We start from the raw sequence: 26,191 nt of genomic DNA, 5'->3' as shown, positions 1-26,191 counted from the left end.
AGGCGCCCAGAGGAAGAACATGGCCCGATTGAGGCTGGTGGACTAGGCTCTAGGAAGGGCGCGGACTCCATCTCTTCTTCCAGGAATTTACATCCCTCTATTTCTCCATCCAGCACCCACAGACAACCTTCCTGGGAGTCTGTGCTTCCTCCAGGTAGGAGCAGTAGATGATGACTAGCTTTCTTAGAGTCCCCTCTCATCTAGGACACAGGCTGTGACAGAGGTGCCATCCAGTAGTGTCCCAAGTGGGAGCCGTGCTGCAAAGCTGTGCTGGGAAACCAGGAAGCTGTTTGGGGAGGGGACAGACAGCACAGCCAGGTTGAGTGTGGCAGAGGAGAAGTGCTGGGTGGGCAGCGGCAGTACCCCAGGCGTGAGCTGCGGGTTTCTGCGCCAGGGGTGTAGACAGCGCTGTGTCTCCAAGCACAACCTCTCCTCCTACTCCTCAGGCTGTCCTGGGAGCCCATGGCTAGCTAATCGTCTTTAACCACAAAATTCCTTTTCTGCTCAGCCAAGCAAGAGGGGAGCCTTGTATGTTCAGAGAAGGCTGGAATCAGAAGGCACTGGGGGTCTCCATTTGGACCTGCCTCCTTCTATGCCTTCAGTCCTTCTGAACCTCTCGGTCCTGCGTGTCCTCCAAGGAAGAAGGCAGCCCAGCTCCTGCTGTGACTCGCGGTCTGGGCCTTGGTCAGTCTTGTTCTCCTGGCCAGGCGCCTCCTGGCTGGAGTCTGGCGCAGGGACAGGGCTTGTTCTGTGGAAGACAAGCTGCTCTGTTCATCTGCGTTTGACCCTAGGATTCAGCAGCACGCTGGCCTGTGCCACCATAAGGGAACCCACCAGCCTCCTATAAGAACGTTGTCACACAGTAGCTGGGCGTGGGGCATGGAACACAGAAAAACTTAATGCCAGGGTCCTGGGGGGAAATTGAGCCCGCTGATGCTTCTGCCTGGGTCCTGCAAGAGCAGAAGCCCATGAACACGGGGCCTTGGCACTGAGTTAAATGTTCCCTGTGCTCTGAACTATTCTAGACACCCCGCCCCCCAAAGACTCCCACTGCAGGGAGACAGGGGTGTTCCCTTGTCCAGGACATCCCGTCATTCCTTCCACCATCAACTGGGTTCATGGAGTACCTGCTCCATGACAGACATTAATCAAGGTGCTCAGAAGCATTCCGGCTCTCGTGCAGGTTAAGTTCCATGGGGAGTCACAGCTGGAGGAATGCTGGGTGGATCCCTTCTTGCCTGGAGTTTGGGGGGCTGCCCAGGAATAAGAAACACTTCAGACAGGGTCAGCACTCCAGCTGATAGGCACAGGCACAGACTTTCTCAATAGCACCCCTAAAGCTCAGGAAGTAATGCCAAGTGTTAATAAATGGGAAGGCATCAAATTAAAAAGCTTCTGCACAGCCAAGGAAACAATTGGAATGTGAAGACAGAATCCATAGAAAGGGAAAAAAAATTTTGCTAGCTACTATTCTGATAGAGAATTAATATCTAGAATATATAGAGAAAAACTTTACACCAAAAAAATCAAATAACCCAATTAATAAAGGGGCCAATGAATTACAGACACATCTCAAAAGAAGAAATACAAATGATCCACAAATACATAAAAGAAACGTTCAACATCATTAGCAATGAGGGAAACGCAAGTAAAGCTACATTGAGATTCCATCCCAAGCAGTCAGAATGTGGGCCATCAAGAATACAAATAAAAACAAATGCTGGACAGGACGTGGAGAAAAGGACACGTTTACACTGTTGGTACAACTGTAAGTTAGCACAGCCACTATGGAAATCAGTGTGAAGGCTCCTCAAAAGGCTAGACATGGGACCCCCATGTGACCCAGCTCTGCCACTCCTGGCATCTACCCTGAAGAATTAAAGGCACCTCACTGCAGGGATCCTGCACACCCATGTTTACCAGCACAGTTCCCAATAGGCAAACCCCGGAACCAGCCTAGGTGTCCATCAGTGGATGGCTGGATAAAGAAAATGTGCTATATATACACAATGGAGTTTTATGCAGCCACAAAGAAATATGAAATTACGGCATTTTCAGGAAAATGGATGGAACTACAGCCCATTATGTTAAGAGAAATAAATCAAACTCAGAAGGTTAAGGGTCTTCTGTTCTCTCTCCTATGCAAAAGCTAGAGAGGAAAAAGGAAAAGAAAGGTGGAGACAGATCTCATGAACTCAAAGAGAGATCAGTAGAGGAAAGGGATCAGTGGTGGGAGGGAGGGAGGGGGGAAGGGGAAAGTGCTGGGGAGCGATATCGGCCTAATTATATTGTAATGTTGTGTATTGTGTTCATGCGTGAATATATAACAACAAATCCCATAAATATGTACAACTGCAATGCACCAAGAAAAAAATGTTAGAGAAAATAAAATAAATGAATTACATAGTGGAAAAGAAAAAAAAAAAACACTTTAAATGCTCAAACTGTAAAAGGCCCAACAGAGTTTACAGTGTCATTTTGATATGCAAGTGGCTTCTTCCTCCCTGTTTCTGGGCCAAGGGGGAGAGACAGCAAATAAAAATGTTGGCTAAACCTGAAAATATATTCATATGTGCATTTATTAGTTGTTAGACTCAGTAAAAGAGTTTTTACTGGAGCCACAAAGAGTCAGGGTAAGTCACTCCAAGTAAGCACTATCATAAAGACACAGATCTCCAAACAGAAACAAGGTCGACGTGGCTGCAGATGCACGTCACAAGACATTGCATGACCACAGAGGAATGGCTCAAGTGTTCAGGAGAGGAGAAGCAGGGCAGGGTACATGGGGAGAGAGAAGGCGGGGGGGGGGGGGGGGGGCGGGCTCACCTCTCTGTTGCTCTGGAACCACAGCGGAGGACATAGGGACTAGTCAACCTATTCCAAGTGGAGATCAGGTCTGAGGCTCAAGGCAAGTGGTCCCGTGGTCCATAGCTGAGCCATGGGGCGGGAATAAAAACTGGCCGAGATGAGAAGAGGAGCAAGTAAATGAAAGCAAATCACTGGATCACACTAGGATTTCAAAGAGTCTAGAATAAATACACAAACTCAGGGCCCGGATTATGACCCAGATTATGTCCCTAGAGCTTTAATTCTATCAACCCTCAATCTCCACTAAACCCCGCAAGATAGGCTCTGACATTATTTCCCTTTCACGGGGAATGAACAGGAGATTAAATGACTTGTCCATACCCACCCAGTTGAGGGGTCCCTAGAGGCTGGGAACAGGCAATCTGCCTCCCATCCCTGCCCTTGACCACCACCTACACAGCCCTTGGAGATCCCTCTCCGGATAACAGGAAACTGTCCACGTTCTCCACTTAGGAATCAGTAGTGCAGACTCCTGGGATCAGTTCTGGGGAAGAGCAGAGATTTTTCAGGTTCTCTCCTGAGAGTAATCAACTACGGGCTTTCTGTGATGACACCGCCTATCCTGGTGTCGGGGCCCATCCCTGAGCACAGCCAGAGGTAGGTGGCAGTAGCTGCAACTCCACCACTTCCTAAAGGAAGTAAAAACCAAGAATCAAGTGAGGTCCCAGGAGACTGCCTGTGCTCTAGAGAATTGCTGATGGCGGGCAATAGAAGGACTCAGGAGACAAGGTAAGGGTCCAATCCCAAAGGACAGACAGAGCCAGGGAGGTACAGGATCAGAGAAAGGATCAGCGTTAGAGAGCTGCTGGTTATCGGGAGACAGCCTGGTGCTGAATGGGGCAGGGGTGGGGCGGGAGGAACAGCGGGCGGAGGTCGCAGCCTCCAGGCAGGCAGACATCTCTCTGTCTGACTCCGGGGCAGCAGCCAGTGTTCTGTCTCTGGATCAGGAGTGGAGTGGGGGACGCTGTGGCTGGAAGGCTCTGGGGTCTGTCCAGCATGGGAACACAATGGGTCCCTTGTGTGGCCACTGGAAAGAGGCCGAGGATGGCTCCTGTTAAGAGTCTGTTAATCTGGTTATAATTCATAATAGGGGAGTATTTTTGCAGTTTTGCAAAGCATTTCCCACATGTTACCTCATTGAATCACTTTTTAGTTTTTTGGCTAAGATCAAGTGTAGTATTGGTTCTTATCAGTTTAATGTGTCGCCTCATTCATTCTCCTAAACATACCTGTTCTATTTGTAGAGGGCTATGGTCCAAATCAAGGCTCCCGGGAGGTGAAGCAACCCACCCCCGCCCCAGACCTCACAGTTGATCCACACAGAGCACACGAGGGGGATCCAGTCTAGCTTCCCAATCACCTGGCCCGTCTGCCCTGAGCTCTGCCTTTGGAAGGCTCTTGAGGGAACTGGGGGCCAAAGGCATTCAGAGTACCATTTACTATAAGGGACTGTAGATTTGGGGACCTGCAGGGGGAGGTATGCTGAGATCAATCCCCCATGGAATGTGCCAGGCATATACAGACATGCATACATTTGTACTCATAGGCATGCATATGGTTGCGTGTGCATATATGCGTACGCCCGGATGCACAAACACAATGCTCACTTCAATCCTGACAGCAGCCTTAGAAAGCAGGTGCACTATGATTGTTATCCTCGTTTTACTTGGTGAGAAACCGAGGCCCGGAGAAGAGAGCAGCTCTGCCCCAGGTTACGCAGCCAACAGAAGCAGAGCTGGGAGTCCAGCCCATACAGCTGGCTCCAGAGTCCATGCTCTTACCCTCTGAAAGGACCCGTTTATAGGCTGGGTGACTTGCCAAAGAACATATAGTTAGCGATGGGATGGGAACCGGGATTTGACTCCAGAGTCTGACCCAGAGCCGGCGCGTGTGTGTAGGAACACACATTCCCACGGGGGTTGTGGACGGCTCTAGTGACTGAGGAGGGCCGAACTGGGATGGAGGTGTGGAAGGAGCTTGAAGCTGAGCCGGAATGATTTCTGGAGACAGCTCCTTCTTCTGAGTTGGGCTTGGGATGCCAACTTGCCTCCTGGGGACCTCTCCACCTTTAAGTAAAAAAAAAAAAAAAAAGCCTAAGCTGGTGATCACTGGTTTGTAGCACGAAAGCAGCTGTTTCTGCTTTTGTTTTGCAAACATGAAATTATATTAGTGATGCTTTTTCATACTTTTTTACTTTATCCCGTTCCAGTTCCTCTCTCTCCACACACCCCCACCCCCACAACCCTCTGCTCTTAAGGAGATGCATTGGCCGGAGCCGGGACCCAACGCTGGCCCATGCAAAAGATTCTGGATACTCCACAGACCAGCGTGGAGTCGTCTTTGGTGTGATCCCAGAAACCGCAGGGAAGATGCCCTCGCCAGGCAGGGGCAGAGTGCGTGCGTCATGGAAGCCCGGGGTTTCTGGGAGCTTATCAGACAAGAGGGTTGTAAAGCGGGAAGGAGGGGAGGCCGGCTTCTGGAAGCAGGAAGAACTCCACGTGGCCTCAGCTGGCACTCCCAGGCCTGGCGCGCTTCCTGCTCCCCCAGGCTCACCACCTGGACAGGATGGGGACACACCTTTGGGGACTAGGGTGGGAAGGAGGGAATGACAGTGGTCACGGGAACCACTGGGACTGGATTTCTGCCCCAGAAGTCATTAATGTTCGTGGCCTACAGAGCCTACTGTGTGGACAGGGGTGGGTAGGACAGCAGGAGGGCAGACACTCTTGAATGGGTCTTTAAAAACTGTCAATCAGGAAAGTACCTCGTGAAGACAGGCAGTTTGGAGAGCTTCCAGAAGGAACCAATCATGCCAACACCTAGATTATATATTTCTAGGCTCAAGAACTGTGGGAGCATACATTTATGCTGGGTAAAGCCACCCAATTTGTGAACATTTGTTACAGCAGCCACAGGAAACTGATACAGATAAACTAGGTTTAAATCCTAACTTTGCTAATGATTTTCATGAACGTGAGTCAGTAACAACTTATCTGAATCCCAGGTTCTTCATCTATAAAACGGAGATAATAGTATATACCTCCTAGGGTCCTTAGGAAGATTAAATGACATACAAAAGTAAACTTTTTGCATCGTATTTGGTATGCAATAATCATGGAATAAGTGAGGAAAAACACAACAACCATAAATTAGAAAATTTCATTCCTTAACTTAAAACCTTCAATATGACTCCTCTTACTTTAAGAATAAAATCCAAATCCTTACCTTGGGCTAAGAGCCCAATAGGAAGTGCCCTTCCCAGAACACCACCACCCCTGTCACATCTTTGTCCTCCTGTCCCATCATACTTCCTCATGCTTATTCCACCCCAGCCACACTGACCTTCTTTCAGTTTCTCTACCACACCAAGCTCCACTGATACCTCAGGGCCTTTGCACAAACTATCCATCCCCCAGCTTTTCATATGGAGGACCCCTTCAGCCCTCAACTCAAATGTCACCCATTCAGGGAACACGCCCTTGCCTCCCAGCTAAACACACCACCCCATCCTACGCTACTTTATTAGGTCATTCTGTTTTATGTCCTTCATGGAACATGTCACTGTCATCAGTTACCTTCTCTATTCATGTAGATACGGTAGTATATTCTCACCCCTCCCCAACCAGATTGTAAATTCCCTAAAGGCAAGAACAACGCCCGTCTTGCCTGCTGTTCTGTCCCCATTCATTCTAGATGGAAATGGGTGATCATCTGGTTGCCCCTTGCCCTCTGATGCTTGTCCAAGGGACTTAGGAGAGAACTTGAGACCATGAGGGCTGTCCCAGGTCCCCAAAGCTCAGAAGACACTGGTGGAAAGAGATGAGGTGGCCCAGAAAGCAGAGAGTCCCCTGGGAAAGGCGGGAGTGTCTGAGCAGAGCAGAGCCGTGTCCCGGGCAGCAGAGGCCACGTGGGGCCACCTGACTCCAGAGGATTTTCTGGGCTGGAACCCTGCATGTCAATCACCCTAGAACGTCAACATCCAGGTTTTTATAAAATGTGCTCTGCTGCCCAAGGAGCCAGGCGACACAAAACCAGGGTCTTGAACCTGCCCAGACTGGATCATGCGGGGAAAGGAATGGGAACTGGATGCCGCCCACAGCGGGGAAGGAAAGGAGTCAGAAGGGAAGGACAGAGGCAGGGGCTTCCTGAATGAGGAGTAGGTGAAAATGACCAGGAAGAGCCGTCCCGAGGGGCGCGGATGTAGGAAGAGCCCGGGGAGAAGACTCGGAACTTGGATTTCCGAGAATGACCAAGTAGATTCGAAGGGGCGTAGGGTTGGGGAGAAGCAGGGAGTGTCCGTCTGCCTCTCTGGAAGGGTGTCAGGCTCACTGGTTGCTCTTCCTCTCTGTGACTAGTGGCTCCTGGAGAGACAGAAGACCTCTGTTCCTTTGAAAGACCAGCACTTGAGGCTGACAGGGGCGTCCCTTTTGTGAAAGCCCAAAGACCCTTCCCTGGGTGGACTGTGGAAAGCCCTTATGGTCCGAGGACCCCGACCCGGGGAAGTTCTGAGTCTCCTGGGAGGACTAAGTGGAGGGTGCCTTCCTGGGGGACAATCGGACTGGTGGCAAAGAAAAGAAGATGGAGGTGCGTGTTCATGTAGATAGATGCCCACACACTGCCGCTGCGGGGCCCGAGGGGTCACCGGGTGGATGAGCCCAGGCCAGACTCGTCTCTGCTCAGCTGTCCTCCAACTCAGTAGTCCCTGGGCACCAGAGCAAGCAATGCATGTCCACGGTCCCTGCCACATCAAAAGGACCAGCTTTTATGAGTTTCAGTGAACAAAGAAACAAACGGTACGAGGTCGGCTCTTACCAGGTCACTACCACTGGGGGATCCCGCAGGCCACACAGAGGGAGGAGGAGGGCTCCCAGCACCATGCAGACTGGGAACAGCATGGCAACCAGTGTCACTGTCCTGGCGCAGACCACCCTCCTCCTGTGCTTGGGGACCCACCCTTACCTCTGTTCCTGAGGCTGGAGCGGGGCTGCTCCCTCACCTTGGCTGCGCTGTAGGCCTGCGTTGCAGGGCCAGGCCAGAGAGCTGGGCTGCGCTCTCAGGACTGGAGACATTGCCAAAGGCCACATGTAGAATAATCTTCCTTGTGTCCCTCCACCCCCTGGGGTCTCTGTGAGTAAGATACGATTCCACTTGGGGCCACTTGCGGTCAGCCATGCTGGCTGTCACCTTGTCTTCTTGTGGCTGGAAGCCTCAAAATCCTGTAAGAACTCTTCTTGTGCAGGGAAAGAAGAGGTGGCCCGAAGAGGCCTCCGGGGAAGTGGGGAATCAGAGCAGGAAAAAAACGATGACCATAAATTAGAAAATTTCACTCCTTAACTTAAAACCTTCCAATGTGTCTCCTCTTACTTTAAGAATAAAATCCAATCCTTACCTTGAGCTAAGGGCCCAATAGGAAGCGCCCTTCCCAGACCAGACTGTGTCAGAGAGACAGGCTGGGAAAGCTCATGAGTGAACCCGTCCTGGTCAAGGGAGGCCACCCATCATCCCATTGGGGAAAGAGAAAAGAGGCACTAAGGCGTGTTTGGAAGAGGCAAATGGGAGATGGTCAGTAGACCAAACCTGGGGAGGAGACACATGAAATCAAGGAATTAACTCCACCTGATTTATTTCGACTCAAGCAGAACATTCTTGGAAAGCCTCACGCGATTCCATGTTTCTCTTTGTCACTGACAAATCTGGCAGCCTCATCCGCATCCTTTAACTGAACATGGCCAGACCTGCCACTTGGTCCTTTCAAGGGACCTGGAGGCCCTAGCCCACTGTTTTTTTGTTACCAGGGATTGAACCCAGAAGTATTTAACCACTGAGCCACGTCCCCAGCCCTCTTTTTGCATTTTATTTAGATACAGGGCCTTGCTAAGTTGCTGAGGCTGGCTTTGAACTCGTGATCCTCCTGCCTCAGCCTCCAGAGCCGCTGGGATTACAGCCTGCGCCACTGTGCCCGGCCCCCGGCCCACTTTTGATGCTCTGTACAAAAGCCCTGCCCCAGCCTGGTCTTGCCTCAGCTTCCACGGCGTCATCCTCCGTGGTCCACGTCTCCTGGCTGGACCAGCCCTGTGGGAAACAGCAGTGTGGCTTTCCAGGTCACCTGGGGTCCGTGCGTGCCCCACCACCCACCGTGGAGCAGCGTTGGTACCCGGCCGCCTGCCTCTAGTCCCACAGCGCTGTCGTTGATTGAGTTCTCACACTGGAAAATAAATGGTGCTGTGTCAAAGGAAATGACAGATAAAAATAATCTAAAATCTGCCTAATTATAGATTCGATGCCTTCATCTCTTTTTGTGTCTCAGAGATAAAACTGACTGCTGTTCTTGAGACCTGACTTGAGTCACGTTCATCCAACCTCAGGAAGGGCCCAGAGACGGGCCACAGGGTGGTACCCAGGTTACGCCACCCTGGGTAGTAATTTCTGTTGCATCCGCTGAGGCTTTCCCTGGGAGGGAAGATGTAAGCTGGCCTCAGGTACACAGCAGGCCTCGGTACAACGCAAAGGCTGCAGAGTTGGAGGAGCAGAGGCTTATCTACCAAAGTTGCAAAAGTGTACTTTGGAAGAAACTATCAATTTCCTCATTTATTTAAAAAAAAAAGTCTGATTTTTAACAGTACCCTGTACTTAGCCTTTTGCATAACTTCTTTCCAGTGAGTTATTAACAAAAGAGGCATTTCTGGGAAATCTCTTCAATTGAGAAGAGGTGAGTGTTTCTTCTCTTCTTCCTCCATTCTATTGCCAGGAACACAGATGTGATGACTGGAGCCCCAGCTTCCATATTGGGCTTACTGTGAGGACAAAGCCACCCTAGAATTTACAGAGCAAAGAGCTAGAAAGAAAATGAGTCTCTGAAATCTTCCTGAAGCTGCTAAAGACAGTTTGGGCTGCCCTGCACTGCAGATCTAGACGGCTTCTATACGACTGAAAAATAAAACTCTATCACTTTTGCCTCACTATCACTTTGGGGTTGCTCTTTTAGGGACAGCAGAATCCAGTTCTTAGGAATCGGAGGTTTCATTCAGCACAAGAGAACAGCTTAGAAAGCTAACATTTCCGCAATCGATTTTTGATGATATTATACAAGGAAGGTATACAAAGAGATTTGGAATAATTTAAGGGGCAAAGGAGAGTAGCAATATCTCAGGGCCATGTGAATTTAGTCTTATTCTTCTTTGCTTTTGTTTCCTACACCTATTATTTGTTTCTCTCTGACATCTAGGATAGCTAATATCCCTCTCTAAGTGGCAGAAGTTGGAGCTGTGGTTATCTTGAGGGTGGGTGGTTTGCTCACTGAGGGGGACATAGAGAGGCCTCTAAGACGTTAACAATGTATTATATCTCTGTAGCGGTTACACGAATGTGGCACCGATGGGGTAACATCCAGCCGTATCACTGAGATCAGTGCGCTTTCTTGTACGTGTATCACACATTAATAATAATGGTTCATAAAAGATCTCTCTAAGAGCCTACAGAATGGGAGCGAATTTCTACCACACACACGTCAGATAGAGAGCACTAATATCCAGGATGTATAAAGAACTCAAAAAACTTAACACCAAAAAAAAAAATAATAATAATAATCCAATCAATAAATGAGCTAAGGAACTGAACAGACAATGCTCAGAAGAGGAGATACAGTCTATCAACAAATATATAAAAAAGTGTTCAACATCTCTAGCAATTAGAGAAATGCAAACCAAAACCACTCTAAGATTTCATCTCACTCCAGTCAGAATGGCAGCTATCAAGAATACAAACAACAGTAAGTGCTGGCGAGGATGTCGGGGGAAAGGCACACTCAAACATTGCTGGTGGGACTGCAAATTGGTGCGACCAATCTGGAAAGCAGTATGGAGATTCCTTGGAAAACTGGGAATGGAACCCCCATTTGATCCAGCTGTCCCACTCCTCGGTCTATACTCGAAGGACTTAAAAACAGCATACTACAGGGACACAGCCACATCCATGTTTATAGCAGCACAATTCACAGTAGCTAAACTGTGGAAGCAACCTAGATGCCCTTCAGTAGATGAATGGGTAAGGGAACCATGGTCTATATACACAGTGCAACATTACTCAGCATTAACAGAATAAAATCAGGCTGTGGTTGTGGCTCAGCGGTCGAGTGCTCTCCTAGCACGTGCAAGGCCCTTAGTTTGATCCTCAGCACCAAAATAAATAAATAAAGGTATTGTGTCCAACTACAACTAAAAAATAAATATTTTTTAAAAAGAGAGAATAAAATCGTGGCATTTGCAGATAAATGGCTGGAGTTGGAGAGTATCATGATAAGGGAAGTAAGCCAATCCCAAAAAACCAAAGGCCGAATGTTTTCTCTGGTATGTAGATGCTGATCCATAATGGGGGTGGGGGGTAAGCATGGGAGGAATGGAGGAACTTTGGATAGGGCAAAGGGGAGGGAGGGAAGGGAAGGGGAGGGCGGCAGGAAAGATGGTGGAATGAGACGCCATTACCCTAGGTACATGAATGGAGACACGAATGGAGTGGCTCTACTTTGTGCACAACCAGAGACATGAAAAACTGTGCTCCATTGTGTGCTATGAATTGAAATGCATTCTGCTGTCACGTATAGCAAATCAGAAAAAATAAATTGATTAAAAAATAAATAAAAGGTCTCTAAAATCCCACACCCTTTTATGACCACCAGAGCTATTTTAAATCTTAGAAGTATTTTCACTTCCCATATTTCTATTCAAGTTTCATATGATTTGGGTACTTTCCTCTTTTTTCTTAGTAACCAGACCCCAATTTTGACAAGTTGGGAAAGGGACCAATGAGTATTCACGTTCCCAGACTCTCTTACATCCAGGAGTGCTCACAGGGCATGGTGCTGGCCAGTGAGGACCCAGCAGAAGTTTGCTGAGTGGGGCTTCTAGAAAAGCAATAATCTTTCCAGGCACAACAGAACATGCCTGCAATCCCAGCAACTCAGGAGGCTGAGGCAGGAGGACTGCCAGTTTGAGGCCAGCCTCACAAACTTCGTGAGACCCTGTCTCAAAATAAAAAATAAAAAGGGCTGGGGATGTGGCCCCGTGACAAGGCACCCCCAAGGTTAAATCTCCAGAGCAATAGTCTTGATTAGAGGAGGGGACAGACCCATCTCTCACCTTCTCTTGTTCTCTGTCTTCTCTTTCTGCTCAGGACCATGAAGCAAATGCTAAAATCTAGAGATGCTGGAGCAGAAGCCAAGAGGGAGCTCAGGTTGCGGATGACAGTTTGGAGCAGCCTGGGGTTCCTCATTTCTTTCCTGTTATACAAGAAAAATGAATCTCTGTGCATTTAAGCCTCTGATGTTTGGGTTTTCAGGCACATTTGACAAGCCCTAACTGAGATATGAGGCTTTTATTTTTATAAATGGCAAAGACTTCTAAAGATGAAAGAGAACTTCTAGGTGCTAATTCACTGTGGCTTTGGATTATGGCATAGCAACAGCCCAAGGAGGAAAAAAAATGTAAACCCCCGACCTGAAACTCCAAAATGAAACTCCACCTGCAGCTCCCCTCCCACCTTGTCTTGGTAACAGTCAGCGCCACTCAGACTAGGGGCGGGACCCCTCCATCAGTGGAGAATGCCGAGGAGCACGACTCCATGGAAAGAGGAACTCGGCTCATCTAAATTCGTCTGCAAACCAGTCTTCAAGTATTATGTCCCTTGCATCACTGTTTCACAATCTATTTTTAACTAATTCCCGCTTCTGATAAACACAAACTTTCTAGTTGGCATTTAGAAAACCCCTACAAAATTTCCAAGCATTTTTTAATTATAGGTATGACCATCTCCCCTTACACACACACACACACACACACACACACACACACACACACACACTCTGGAGTTTCAGATCCCTTCCCCACGCCTCTTGAGAATGGGCAGTCTGCCTGGTGCAGTGGCGCACACCCGTAATCCCAGCAACTCAGGAGGCTGAGGCAGGAGGATCATGAGTTTGAAGCCAGCCTCCGCAAATTAGCAAGGCCCTAAGCAACTCAGGGAGACCCTGTCTCTAAGTAAAATACCAAAAAGGACTGAGGATGTGGCTCAGTGGTTAAGTGCCCCTGGTACCAAAGAGAAAAGAGAAGGTGCAGGGAGAAAATGAGGAGTCTCTCTGAAGTTCCTTAAGATTCTGCAAACCCCACTGACACCCTGGGCACTCCAGCCAAAGCCACAGCTTCTGGGGGAAGATGAGTCACCTGTGCCTCAGAGGAGACCATGAGAGGAGAAGAGAGGGAAGGCCGGGCCTCGGAGAGGAAAGCTGAGTAGCAGTTGCCCCCCGCCCCCTCCCGCCCCCTGCTCCAGCTCACCTTTTGCAGGCTTAGCCAGCACCTGATGGCAAGCTGTCCGCCACCACTCGGGGACTGGGTCACTTCCACGTCCAGAAGCTCTCCTACCTGACCTCCTTTGTCAAAGTCCACACTGGCAGGCAGCCCAGGAAGACAAAAAGCTGCTTCCTGCCTTTCCAAAGTGTGGTGGGAGCCCCTGAAGGTGACTGGTGGGCTGGCCTGGGAGTTGAGTGTAGGGGGCGATGGTGGGGGGCGCAGACCCATTCCTGGTCTGGAGGTCAACTCTGCACAGACGGCGGATGGAGAAGGGGATCAGGGGGAAGGAAAAGTCAGACGACCTCTCCAGGAGCCCAGGAACAGAGGCATGGTCCTCCTTCCAAGCTCTTAGTTCTGTTTTACGATCAAATCCAGACCCTTGTAAACATTCATGGCAACCATAAAAGCCAAATGATGCAGTAAATTGTTTTGAGATGGGGAGAGAGGGAGGGAGGGAGGGAGGGAGGATCACAAAATCTGGGATCTTATAACAGAGCAGAGCTACAACATGTGACAGGCTGCAAATCACCCGGATCCTGAGGGACTGGGGTTGGGGGTCAGACCTTGAGTTTTCAGGGTGGAGGGTTACTGGCAAGAGGCCTGGGGACCACACACACCCGGGGAAGCCACTGGCATGGTCTCACAGCCCTGCCTGGCCCCGTGGTTCCCCCTCTGTCCAGTCGAGGGACTCCTAGCCTGGACCCACACGGTCAAGAGTGAAGAGCCCCTTCTATATAGACATCTCTCTGTGGGTTCCAGAATTGAGTCCTCCACTTACCAGATGTGTGACTTCAAGCGAAAATCACTTAACCTCTCTATAGCTCAGCTTCCTCATCTATAAAAGGTGGTGAGTGTGTCAACCTGCCAGGACATCTTAAGAGTTACGTGAATCCATCTTTGTAAAGCTGTAAGCATGGAGCCTGACCCACAGCATCGTAGAACAGGCAGCCAGAGTTGGCCGGTGGGTTAATTTCCTACATCTGCTGTAACACATTGCCACAGACTTGGTGGCTTAAAAATAACAGAAATGTGTTATCTCATAGTTCTGGAGAGCAGAAATCCAAAACCACTATCGCTGCGCTGAAATTAAGGCGCAGTATCTCTGCACCTGCACTTTGTTCTGTGTCCTGACCCAGCAACACAAAGCACCTTGACCACGCCGTGACCCAGACAGCTGCAGCTTTTCCCAGTGGGACTGAACCAAAGCCAGGGCTTGAACATTCCAGGGCACTGATACAGGTTTTCAAGTTGTTCCCCAAAACACTGAAGGAAAATGGCCTCATCCCTGAGTCAAATCCCTTCGACTTGTGTATAAACTGCACACCCCAATCTTCTTGTGGCAGTCACACAAGAGGACACCCCTCTGTTAGAAGGACATCCCTTTCTTTCATTGTCTGAAAAGGAGGATACAGCCCTCTTTTTAAGTAAGTTCCCACAATAAATGCTTGGCATGGGCCATCCTCGTATTCAATCCTCATTTTTTTTTTTTTAAATCCCAACTGGCCCCGTGCCAAGACAGTTTGGGGGAACAAAGTCCCTTATAAGAACTCTATGGCTGTCTTTTGGGGAAACTCCAGCTGTAGGTTCAGCTGGGACAGAAAACCAGGTGTCAGCAGGACCATCTTAGCTTTTCCATGGTTCTGACCAAAAGACCTGACAGGAAAAATGTAGAGGGGGGAAAGTTTATTTGCGGGGGGCTCACAGTTTCAGGGGTCTCAATCCATAGATGGCCAACTCCATTGCTCTGGGCCCAACGTGAGGTGGGGACATGGTGGGGAAACGACTCAGGACATGACCATCAGGAAGCAGAGAGTCAGGTTGTGTTTACCAGGGACAAAAAGTAAACCCCCAAAGCACGCCCCAGACACCTGCCTCCCTGAGACACGCTCTGCCTGCAGTCAGCACCCAGTTAATCCATTCAAGTGGATGAGCACACTTCTTAGGTTAAGGCTCTCATGACCCAATCATTTTACCTCTAAACTTTCTTGCATTGTCCCACACATGGACTTTTGGGGGACACCTCTTGTCTAAAGCAGAGGCTTGAGATGAAAATCTATCCCTTGCTTCTGCCCCCTTCTGGTGGCTGCTGGCATTCCCTGGCTTGTGGCCACATCACTCCATCTCTGCCTCCTTGGTCACATCGCTTTCTCTTCCGGTGTCTGTCTGAAATCTCCCCCTGCCTCTTTATGAGGACATTTGCGAGGACAGGGCCACTCAAATGACCCAGAATGATCTTGAGATTCTTAGCCCCACCTGCGAAGTCCTTTTTACTGTGGGCAGTAATATTCCCAGGTTCTGGGGATTAGGATGAGGAACCATTATGCAATGGCCACAGCTGCTCTTATTGGCTCGGAGTGGAGTCTGATTAACAGTAAATAGGTGGACAGAGAGTGAAGGGAGGAGAGATGGCCACAGCGTACTGGGATATATGGTTACCAGCAAGGGACAAGAACACCCCTGGCAGCGGCTGAAGGGTATCCCAGGACCCTGAGACTCTCCTTTCTATGCCGTGGTGCTGGGGGTGGGCTATATAATGCTGCAGAACTGGAGGGGTCAGAAGAAGGGCTGGACAAGTGGTGGCTCTGGAGGACATGCAAATACAGGAGGGTGGAGATTGTCACCTCCACGGTAGAGTGAGTTGCCCTTGCAAGGGCTGAAAAAGCTGATAGACAAACAGAAGTTGGGTGCACTGTATGGGCACAGGACAGCAATGAAACCTCAAGATCCATTTGAACGTACGAGTCTAGAAACATCCTTCCTCTTCTCCCTTGATCCAGAATAATCAGACTTTCATTCCTCTCTGGAGTTCTGCAATTTTTCATTTATTGTTATTTGTTCATTTGTTTGTTTGTTTGGGGGGACTAGGGATTGAACTGGGCACTTTACCACAGAGTCACATCCCCAGCCCTTCTTTATATTTTATTTAGAGTCAGGATCTTGCTAAGTTGCTTAGGGCCTTGCTGAGTTACTGAGGCTGGCCTTACACTCTTGATCCTCCTGCCTCAGCCTCCCAAGCTGCTGAGATTACAGGCTCTTGTTATTTATTTAAAGTTAAGTATCCCACTAACCACAGTATGGAATATTGACTATTAGGGAAGAGGGTGGCTGCAAGGGAGCTAATGATGGTCCCCGGCAAAATCCTGGTAACAGATGATGGCGGATTGCACTGAGATAGGGTGACGGAGATCAGGGGGCAGAGTGGGTTCAGTAGGTCTCTGGGAAGTACACGAGATCATCTTCTGAGACTAAGGAAGAAGGTATTTTAATTGACTTTCAGATTGACTAAGCTTGTGGCTCAGGGGATGAGATAGGAAGCGATCGTATGCCCTGAGATGGAGGATGCAGGAAGAAGGCTGAGTGAACCCGGACATCCAGATGGCACTCCGGCCACCAGACACGTGGATGCCAAGCTCGCGGAAACCCAAGGTGGAGATGCCAGAGTGGGTGTGCGGAAGATGGTAATGGAAGCTATGGGAGCAGACACAACAGACAACAAAAAGTGCAGAGGATGAGAACAGGAAAAGAACCAGATTTTAAGGAACCCCAACTCGTAAGGGACGGGTGAGATACGGTAAGCCAGACACAGGAACTAAGAAGTGGTCAAAGGAGGGAAAGGTGGGTGACCAGAAGAGCATCAGGTTTCTTGGAAAGAGGATGTTTCAAAAAGTTACCTTGGAAATGACATTGAATGTTAATCAAATAAGAAAAAGAAATGTTTACTGGATTTAGTTACTACTAACAATAGAAAGAGAAGATCCTATGAAAAAAATAGGGTCAGAACCCAAATTAGACAGGTGGGTGACAGAGAGCTAGGAAGCAGAAAAAGTGATGACATAGCACTTGATTTATTATTTTTTTCACATTCTCTTATCGGTGCCAGAGTTGTATGAAACGGTGGGACTTGTTGTCACATATTCGCACATGCACACACTAGAACAATATATTTTGGCCAGTATCATTCCCCGGTCTCTGGCTCTATACGGCACTAACAAAATGTGTCCAATCACAAGGCAAGTTGCAATATGATGAGAGAAAACTGAACTCGGGAGAAATTGTGAAAGCCAAGGCTTTTGTGAAAGTCTACCGAATTTAGCCCAGGAGATTACATTTCCCTTTCCTGTGATGTAGCTGGCCATCATGAATCACGGGTTCCAAAGTTTCCTTCATTACTGCCATCAGCAGGGGGAGGGGCATCCTCCTCATAGATGACACACCACCGTGACAGAGGAAGACTTGAACGCTTGCCTTCCTGCCAACTTCTACTTTGCAGCTAAATCCAGATCCTCGTGAATATTTACAGAAAATCGTAAAAGCCAAATGACACAAATACATTTGGTAGCAAGCAACAGAGAATCGTCTCTTAGTGCCTTAGTTCTTCTGTTTATCTAGAAAGTGCCTCTGTGTGCAGAGGGAAGGAAATAGGGAGGTGGGAAGCCTTTATTCTAGAAGGGAATAGAGCTAAAACCCTAAAGATCTGGATCCTGGAGACCTGAGCCGTGAAAATACTGGATGATTGAGCAGTCGACAGGGAGTAAGTGTGTCCTAGGGAAAGAATGGGGATTCTGAAACCCATCCCCTAGGTTAAAGGGAAACACGGGGGCTGAGGATGTGGCTCAGTGGCAGAGTGCTTGCCTAGCATGTGGGGGAAGCCCTGGGTTCCATCCCCAGCATCAAAGAAAGAAAGAAAAGATATTCTGACTAAACATGACTATCATGTTTCCCCAGCTGCCTATTTCTACAGGATTTTGAGGAGCTTCTAACCTGGAGTTACACTGGAGAGAAAGGGGGACAGAGAAAGGACAAGGGTGGTCCAGCCTCAGGGCGATCCTCTCCTAAGGGAGAGGGAATACATGGAGCTCTGCTCTCCTGCAAAGAGGCACTTGAGCACGTGAACTCCAGCCTCCTGTATTCCTGACACTTTCCCAAGTGTGATGGCACATCTGTGCCCTGAGCCTCTGGATATTTTATTTACCAAGTGGTCACCATCTGTGAAGCTGGAAAGGTGGAACCGTCTAAGGGCATCTACCAAGGGCTAAGCACTCTGGGTTGCCATCTCCTGGAGTCCCCACAGAAATCCTGAGGGTTCCCGTGCTCACTTGATGGAAAAAGGAAACCAAAGTTCAGAAAATTGATCTACCCCAAAGTCCCAAATGAAGGGACTTGGATTTGAGCCCACGTCTGCATGACTAAATTCCATGCTATTTCCACCACAGCAAGCCATGAGCTGGGAGGAGTCAATCTGTTTCAACCAAGAAGGCAAAAGACATTTGGGGTGAAGGGCAGGAGACCACCCAACAGTGGAGAACGGAAGGGTAGAAGGAAGCAGGGAGCCTCTTTCCTTGGAGTGAAATCAACCTTCTAGGCACTGACGGAGGAAATTGCCTGGAAAGGAGCAGGGATTGTGACATGGAAGTGGGGAAATGCCTGGGGTTAAACAAAAACAAAAACAAAAACAAATCAGGAATCAGGAAGTAGATACAGAAAAAATCTGTGTTTGGAAATCGGAACAAGGCTCTCCAGGGAGAGAACAGAGTCGCCGGGGCCCTTGACTTTGGTTTTGAGAGGAAACAGTGCTCAAGGACTGACCTGCCCCTCTCTGGTCACATGACCTGGGCTGGTATAAAAGCTCTCCATCAGCCAGGTCCCTCACGACTCTCTCCTGTGTGAAATGGGCAGCAGCAGCGGCTAAAGCTCCAGTCCTCTTTCCCAAGAGCTTCCTGACTTTCCTTCGGGACTAACTCCAAGAAGCCACCTCTCTGAAACGAAGACCAGGCAAGGCACCTTCGTACGTGTGCTCTGGGATGAGACGCTGGGGTCAGACTCTGAGGGGAAGCCGTGGGAGGGGAGGGCTGGAGGAAATCGGTCAGAAGCTGCAACGGGGGCACACCATTCCCAGAGGCAGGAGTTGGCAGGTGGGAAAAGGAGCCACGGACCAGAGGATGAAGCTTGGAGAGAGGACCCAGGGGCAAGCCTGTGTGTGGGCAGCCACACTGAGAAACTGAGTCGCCCCCTTAAGAAGAGGGGTTCTATTTAATAGTCAAAACACCAGGCTCAGGAACCTGGGGGCTTTTCTGAATATGTCTCTAAGGTCTTCTGGGGACAAGCCACAATGCAGAGTGCTGGCTCATCCTTCCTCCCACATTGCCCCGTGTGTGCGTGGCCTCAGCTTCCCCTTTTCAACCGAGTTCCAGAGTGACTTGCAGGGGTGGACAGGTGGAGGAAAATCCGTGTTCTGCAAAAGGAGGGGACAAGGAGGTCGGGGACTGGGCTGCGGGGCTGGGCACCTGGGGCTTGGGAGACCCAGCCTGGGGTTCACGGTGCCGGGCTTCTTGAAACTTCCTTCTCCTGAGACACACCTTACAGCTCTCTGCTGGCTCCCACGTCCCTCTCCCACGGGCGTATGAGAAGGAAAAGCCTTCAGTCAGGTTGGAAATTGATGACAGTGACTTCCTGTATCTGGGAGGCTGGGAGGGAAAGCAGAGGGGGAATTCCCTTGGGAAACCAAGGGTTGGTCTCCCCCAGAGACACAGGATGGCAAACGTAATAACTGCTGCTTAATATCCCGCCCAAGGTAAAGTCAATAATTGCTCTGGGCAGTTCTGGCAGGTGGTGTGAGCAAGCAGGGGTGGCGGCAGAAAGCTTGGGCCTGAGAAGGGAGAGTGCCAGGGACCATGTCCACATCGTGAACCAGGACAGAGCAGGGGCTGCAGGCCTCCAGCCTCCTGACCCTGCCCTTTTCCATCCTTCTCCAGAATGTCGCTCAGCTGGCACAGCTCCTTGATCCTCATGGCCTACATTGTCATCTTTCTCACGGGTCTCCCGGCCAACCTCCTGGCCCTGCGCGCCTTCGTGGGGCGGGTCCGCCAGCCGCATCCCGCGCCCGTGCACATCCTGCTGCTCAGCCTGACGATGGCCGACCTCCTGCTCCTGCTGCTGCTGCCCTTCAAGATCATTGAGGCCGCGTCCGATTTCCACTGGTACCTGCCTCAGATCGTCTGTGCCCTCACGGGCTTCGGCTTCTACAGCAGCATCTACTGCAGCACGTGGCTCCTGGCGGGCATCAGCATCGAGCGCTACCTGGGAGTGGCCTTCCCGGTGCAGTACAAGCTCTCCCGCCGGCCCCTGTACGGCGTGATCGCGGCTCTGATCGCCTGGTTCATGTCCTTTGGTCACTGCACCATCGTCATCGTGGTTCAGTACTTGAACTCCACCGGGGAGGCGGGAAATAGAAACGGAATGACGTGCTACGAGAACTTCACCAAAGAGCAGCTGGACGTGGTGCTGCCTGTGCGCCTGGAGCTGTGCCTGGTCCTCTTCTTCATCCCCATGGCCGTCACCATCTTCTGCTACTGGCGCTTTGTGTGGATCATGCTCACCCAGCCCCACGTGGGCGCCCAGAGGCGGCGGCGAGCCGTGGGGCTGGCGGTCATCACGCTCCTCAATTTCCTGCTGTGCTTCGGCCCTTACAACGTGTCTCACCTGGTGGGGTTTTACTCCAAGAAAAGCCCCCCGTGGCGGGTGGAGGCCGTGGTGTTCAGCTCGCTCAATGCCAGTCTGGACCCTCTGCTTTTCTACTTCTCCTCCTCGGTCGTGCGCAGGGCCTTTGGAGACGGTCTGCGGCTGCTCCGAAATCAGGGCTCCTCTCTGTTGGGTCGCAGAGCCAAAGAGAGGACAGAGGTGACGAATGGGGACAGGGGTGTGAGCCAAACAGAGGGAGTGCCAAGTTCGGACTTCACTACTGACTAGTGATTTCCCTGGACCTTCTGGGAGCATTCTGGGCTAACCCAGGAGTTGGGCAGCTTGGGAGAGAGGGGACTCCCAGAGACAGGAGTCCCCAGACCCAATCCACAACTGGCACTTGGTCAGAACCTCTCTTACCGGCTTGGTAACCCTGCCCGGCTAAATCTTCCCTCCCCAGGGAGCATAGCTCGGTGGCACAAGAAGAAACAGACCTAGAAGCACTGGGGTCTCGAAGCAAGGTAGTTGCTATGAAATTTGTCCCTGTGAGGTGGTTGGTGTTTGGAGGTGATGTGTTTGAAGGCTGAGTCCTAAAGAAGTCTTGCTACAACTTACAAATCACATTTAGATACTGGTCTAGTTGTTGGTGCTAGAAAAAAAAAAAAAAAACCAAAGCCAATAGGAAAGAGATGGGAGAGAAATACTAATTGAGAGCAAAAAAGGTTCTGAGCAAGGGGACTCCCGGGGAGGAGCAGGGGATTAGATCTCTAGTGATCTGTGTTTCACTGTATCAGTTTGACCTGTTGCTTTGTAAATATGTTCCATTCATTTGACATGTTATCTCGTCTCCCCCTTTAAACTGGGGGCTGTGTGAGGCCTGCGTCTCATCTTTCTTCTCCATGGTACCCCACGCAGGCCAGGATGTGGCTTGGTACCCATCCACCTGAGATTGACACTGATTAGCACAGGAAAAAGCAATCTGGTCTGGCAGATTGAAAATAAAGGCCGTAAAACCCTGAAGCGAGTGTTCACAAGGTTTTGTAGCACATCTGCAAGCCCTGGGGGGTAAATGCAGGGTGAAGAACCAGAGGCCTTAGAGGGAGGTGATGCTGTAGAAACCACAGAAAACTTTTAAGATGAACGTGTCGAGAGGGTGAAGCAAGTAAGGACACTGATGGAATTCGTTTAGATGGATAGATTAGAGCATGCAGCTGAGTCTTGATTCAAAGATATCTGTTTATCACAGGGGCTTCAAACCCAGTGCCTCCTGCTCTGAAATCTGCTGTTCCTTATCATCAAAATTTGTCCTCCAAGGAACTCATATACTATCCATCCCTTTCCCTGCCTTGTGCCTTCTCTCCCTTCCCAAACCTACCAGCATAACTCATTTCTCTGTAATAAGGACCCCCTGATCTGGCATTGTGATGCACACCTATAATTCCAGCTGCTCGGGAGGCTCAGGCAGGAGGATTGCAAGTTCAAAGCCAGTCTCAACAATTATCGAGGCTCTAAGCAACTTAGTGAGACCCTATCTTTAAATAAAACAGCTGGAAATGTGATTCGAGGATTAAGCACCCCTTGGTTTAATTTAATCCCCAGTACTAAAAAAACAACAAAAAAACCCAACCAAACAAAAAAACCTGACTATTCTCTCTAGTTGAATGAATTAATCTTAAGCCTCCAGCCTCGTCCTTTTTGACTCAGGCCATACATTCGAATTACAGGTGGAGATCTGAAAATAACAGAGAGAGCCAGTCACCCCTACTGACAGAAGCTCTGGGGGGTGGGGCCCCAGCAGGTGAGCTTCAGAGCATGACTAAGTCAGGAACGGCTGTCATGGCTCAGGAGCCCAACTCATCCAAGAAATTATTCTTCAGGGAGACCTTCCCTGCATATATGTTCCCCCTTACCTCCACCCACCTCCTCCCATTTTCTGATCCCTCACCTGTCTCCTCTTAATGAGACCCCCAGTCAACGTTCACTTTCTCCAGAAAGCTTTTCCTGATTATCCCCCACCCAACTGTAAGATCATTTTCTGTTTTCTTTCCTCAAAAGAAGGCTGGACTGTTGATGTAAGAGTCCAGATTCCAGTGATGGTGCATCTTACTAGCCGGGGGACAGGGAGTTGAGTCACGTCCTCCAACCGCCTTTGCCCTATCGTAATAAGAAGGATAATGCATACTTTCTGGGCTTATTCTGAGGCCTCAAATGTGATTGCAGCTGGAGGCGTAGCTCAGCAGGAGAATGCACTCTCAGCATTCAAGAGGCCCTGGTTTAATCCTAAGCACCAAACAACTTTATAGATACATTGAATATGTGAATATTATTTATGTGTTTAATACAAATGTACATACATATATGGTTGCAGATTTTTAAAAATGTGATTGTGGAGGTAAAATTGCTGAGAAATTGTGGAGTATTATTTAAAACTAAGACATCCATCCATGTGAAGCACAGATGTACTCTCACTTAAAAGAAATATAAGTTAAAAATTTAAAAATACTGGAAATAATATGTTATGTAGGCAACTCTAGGAGAGTTTGGCAAGGATATGTGAAAAAAAAAAATACATGAAAATTTCCAGCTGTTATGAGTCTATGATGTATGACAGCTTCCAAAAAAGCTAATTTGATTTAGGTGGCATTAAAAGAAATAAAGATTGAATAAGTTGATAACAACATCTCTCCACTTAGGCGTAATCAGTAGTGCGCTCGGGAACAAATGACACATTTGCAAGAAGGACACTAACTCAGGGAATTGAGCCCTCAAAAATTAGCCAAAATGTTTTGGAGACTTAAAACTCTATAGTAGTAGTAGTGGTAGTTGTTGTTGTTGTTGTTGTCGTCGTTGTCAATAGAGCATGTTAAATGGCAGACAGTAACATAGGAAAAAAACCAGAGAAGGTGAAGGCGATTTTCCAAGAATAATAGGTCAAAGAGGGTTCAGATCCAGGTCTTCTGACTCCGAAATGCCTGCTTTTTTCATTGACATGGGAGAAAGAAGCAAGAGAACAATGGCTGTGTGGCTCTGTGGCCAGGACATGATAAGTTTCATTTTTCAGAAGACGCATTTTCTGTAGCCCCACAGAGAAGGGCAAAGATCATGACAGGGAGATAATTTCAAACAGCTTGTGCTGTTTAAATAAAACTGAGTCCCCCAGCATGGCAGTCACTCCCCAATTTCCAGGAATACTCAAGTAACAGATAGCAACCACCTATCTCAGGACAGTGAGGAAATACACGTATGATAAGGATTGAACCAGTCAACTGCTAAACCCCTTTAACTCCAAGATTCTCAGGTTCCTCAGAGACGCAGCTAATTTCGCTAACCAGGAAAGTAGAAAATGAAGTCATTTTGTTCTTAGTGGAGTAATAAGAAAATCATCAGAGTTGGTTTGAGACTTTCAGGGTGAGGCTTTAGCTATTCACAAGAACCTAGCCTTGATTAAGTGACTTCATACATCAGCCCATTTTTACCGGGAAATTAGTCATCCATTTGCTCAACAAATTGAGATGGATTATCTACTGCAGATGCTCCTTGATTTATGATGGGGTTCTTTCCCAATAATCCCATCATAATTTAAAAATACTGTAAATAAAAAAATGCATTTAAGTGACCTAACCTACTGAACATCACCACTTGGCAGCACAGTGCTCTACAGACGAACAGTTGTCTCCCTTTGTGACTGGGAGCTGCCACTCAGTGCCACAGCCCAGCCTCACAAGAGAGTCCCATACTGCATGTCACTCTCCCAGGAAAAGATAAAAATTCACAGTGTGCAGGATGGTGTCTACCAAGGGCACTTGAATTTCCCACCATTTCCAAATTGAAATGTCCTAAGTCGAAACTTCATAAGTCAGGGCCATCTGTAGAAGTCAGACACTTTTCTGGGGATCAGAGTTTGCAAATGTACAAGGGACAAGGTAGGTGTCCTGTCATGGGGCTTCCAATCACGTAGCAGGAAACAGTTAAGAAACAAGTAAACAAATGCACCCTCAGGTCCTTTCAGACTGTGGCAAATGGAAACTGATTTCAAAGGGATAAGACAAGATTATGGGAGAAAGCACATGGAGATTTGAGAGGGTTTGGAAGATTCCCCTGAGCCAGGAATGCTCACCTGATGCCCGTGATGTTCAATAAGCATATTGGCCAGGTATATTGTGCCTGAAAGAGTTAAGAAACCATAGAGTATTAAAGAGGGATTGCCATACAAAGGCCCATAGAAGAACAGTCCAGAAACCAGAACTGCTAATGGATGCAAAGATCCTAAGAGAGAGAAAACCTTAGCATCTCAAGGCCAGAGGGGCTAGAAGAGTATTTTGAACTTAAGCATGTGTTAGAATTAATTCGGAAGGTGGGGGTGGTTGCTGAACCATGGATCACCATCCTCCCTCCCCCAGCATTTCAGAATCAGTAGGCGTATCGCTCAGGGTTCTCCTGAGAAACAGAACCAATGTGATATGATATGTATTCATATGCAAGAGAGGATTATACTGCATATCCCTTGCCCAGGAAAAGATGAGACATGTATATAATCTCATCTGCCGTCTGCAAAAATGGAGACCCAGGAAAGCTGATGGTGTAATCCCAGTTTGAGTCCAGAGGTCTGAGAACCAGGAGAATTGATGGTATAAGTTTTAGACTGATGATAGGAGTCCAGTTCAAGCAATTAGGCAGAGGGAGCAAATTCTTTCTTCTTCTGCCTATTTTTTTCAAACTCTCTATGAATTGGATAATGTCCACTCACATGGGAGAAGGCAATCTGATTTATTAGTCTACCGACTCAAATGTTAATCTCATCCAGAAACTCCCTGATAGATACACCTAGAAATAATGTTTAGCCAAATATTTAGACACCCCATGGTTCAGTCAAGCTGACCTGTAAAAATAACCATCTGAACAGGTCTGGGCTGAGTTTCTAATAAGTTCCCAGGTGATGCTGATACTGCTGGTCTAGGGACCGCATTTAGAGAATCATTGGGCTGGAATCCTGTGAAATAGAAAGTATGATAGAATATGGAGTTCAGAAGGCCAGTGGTGATGATCCAAAGGCTTTAGGTCAGAGAAAGGAGTTTGAATGTATTCTAAGAACTTCTGAAAGCCATTCAAGCAAGAGAGGAGAATGATCTGATATTTTCCCCAGTGTTGGGATTTGAACTCAGAGCCTTGTGCATGCTAGGCAAGTGCTCTACCATTGAGCTATATCCCCAGCTTTGATTTTCATTTTAAGAAGGCCACTGGGAGAGCTGTGCCTACCTCTGAAAGGAAGATCAAGAGGATGATATGCATGAGAGAGTTAGGAAACATCGAGCATTATGCAAACATGCAGAAGTTTCATCAGGCTAGCAGCTCCCTGGAAGGGTGGGGGGTGGGGGGCTGTTTCCTCCTTCCTTGGAATCAGCCATCCAAGGATCCAAGAGACAGGAGGCAACTTAACAAGTTCTTATGCATCTACCCAGTAGATGCATAATAGATGGATGTTTCCGGTGATGCACTGAAAAATAGCTCTTGGTAGTAAGGGGGAA

General features: G+C 48.6%; 1 protein-coding gene across 1 annotated transcript; it reads left to right on the top strand.

The window, feature by feature from the left end:
- The first annotated feature begins 16,640 nt into the window (after nt 1–16,640).
- On the top strand, nt 16,641–20,954 carry Ffar2 (free fatty acid receptor 2). Its single transcript, XM_076839360.2, has 2 exons — nt 16,641–16,648; nt 19,973–20,954. The coding sequence occupies exons 1-2, from the start codon at nt 16,641–16,643 to the stop codon at nt 20,952–20,954; spliced, it is 990 nt and encodes a 329-aa protein (XP_076695475.2).
- The last annotated feature ends 5,237 nt before the right edge of the window (nt 20,955–26,191 follow it).

The sequence above is a fragment of the Callospermophilus lateralis genome, chromosome 18, assembly GCF_048772815.1.
Source record: "Callospermophilus lateralis isolate mCalLat2 chromosome 18, mCalLat2.hap1, whole genome shotgun sequence".
Lineage (NCBI taxonomy): Eukaryota > Metazoa > Chordata > Mammalia > Rodentia > Sciuridae > Callospermophilus > Callospermophilus lateralis.
The sequence above is the reverse complement of the archived record's forward strand: the minus strand, read 5'-3'. Positions and strand labels throughout refer to the sequence as shown.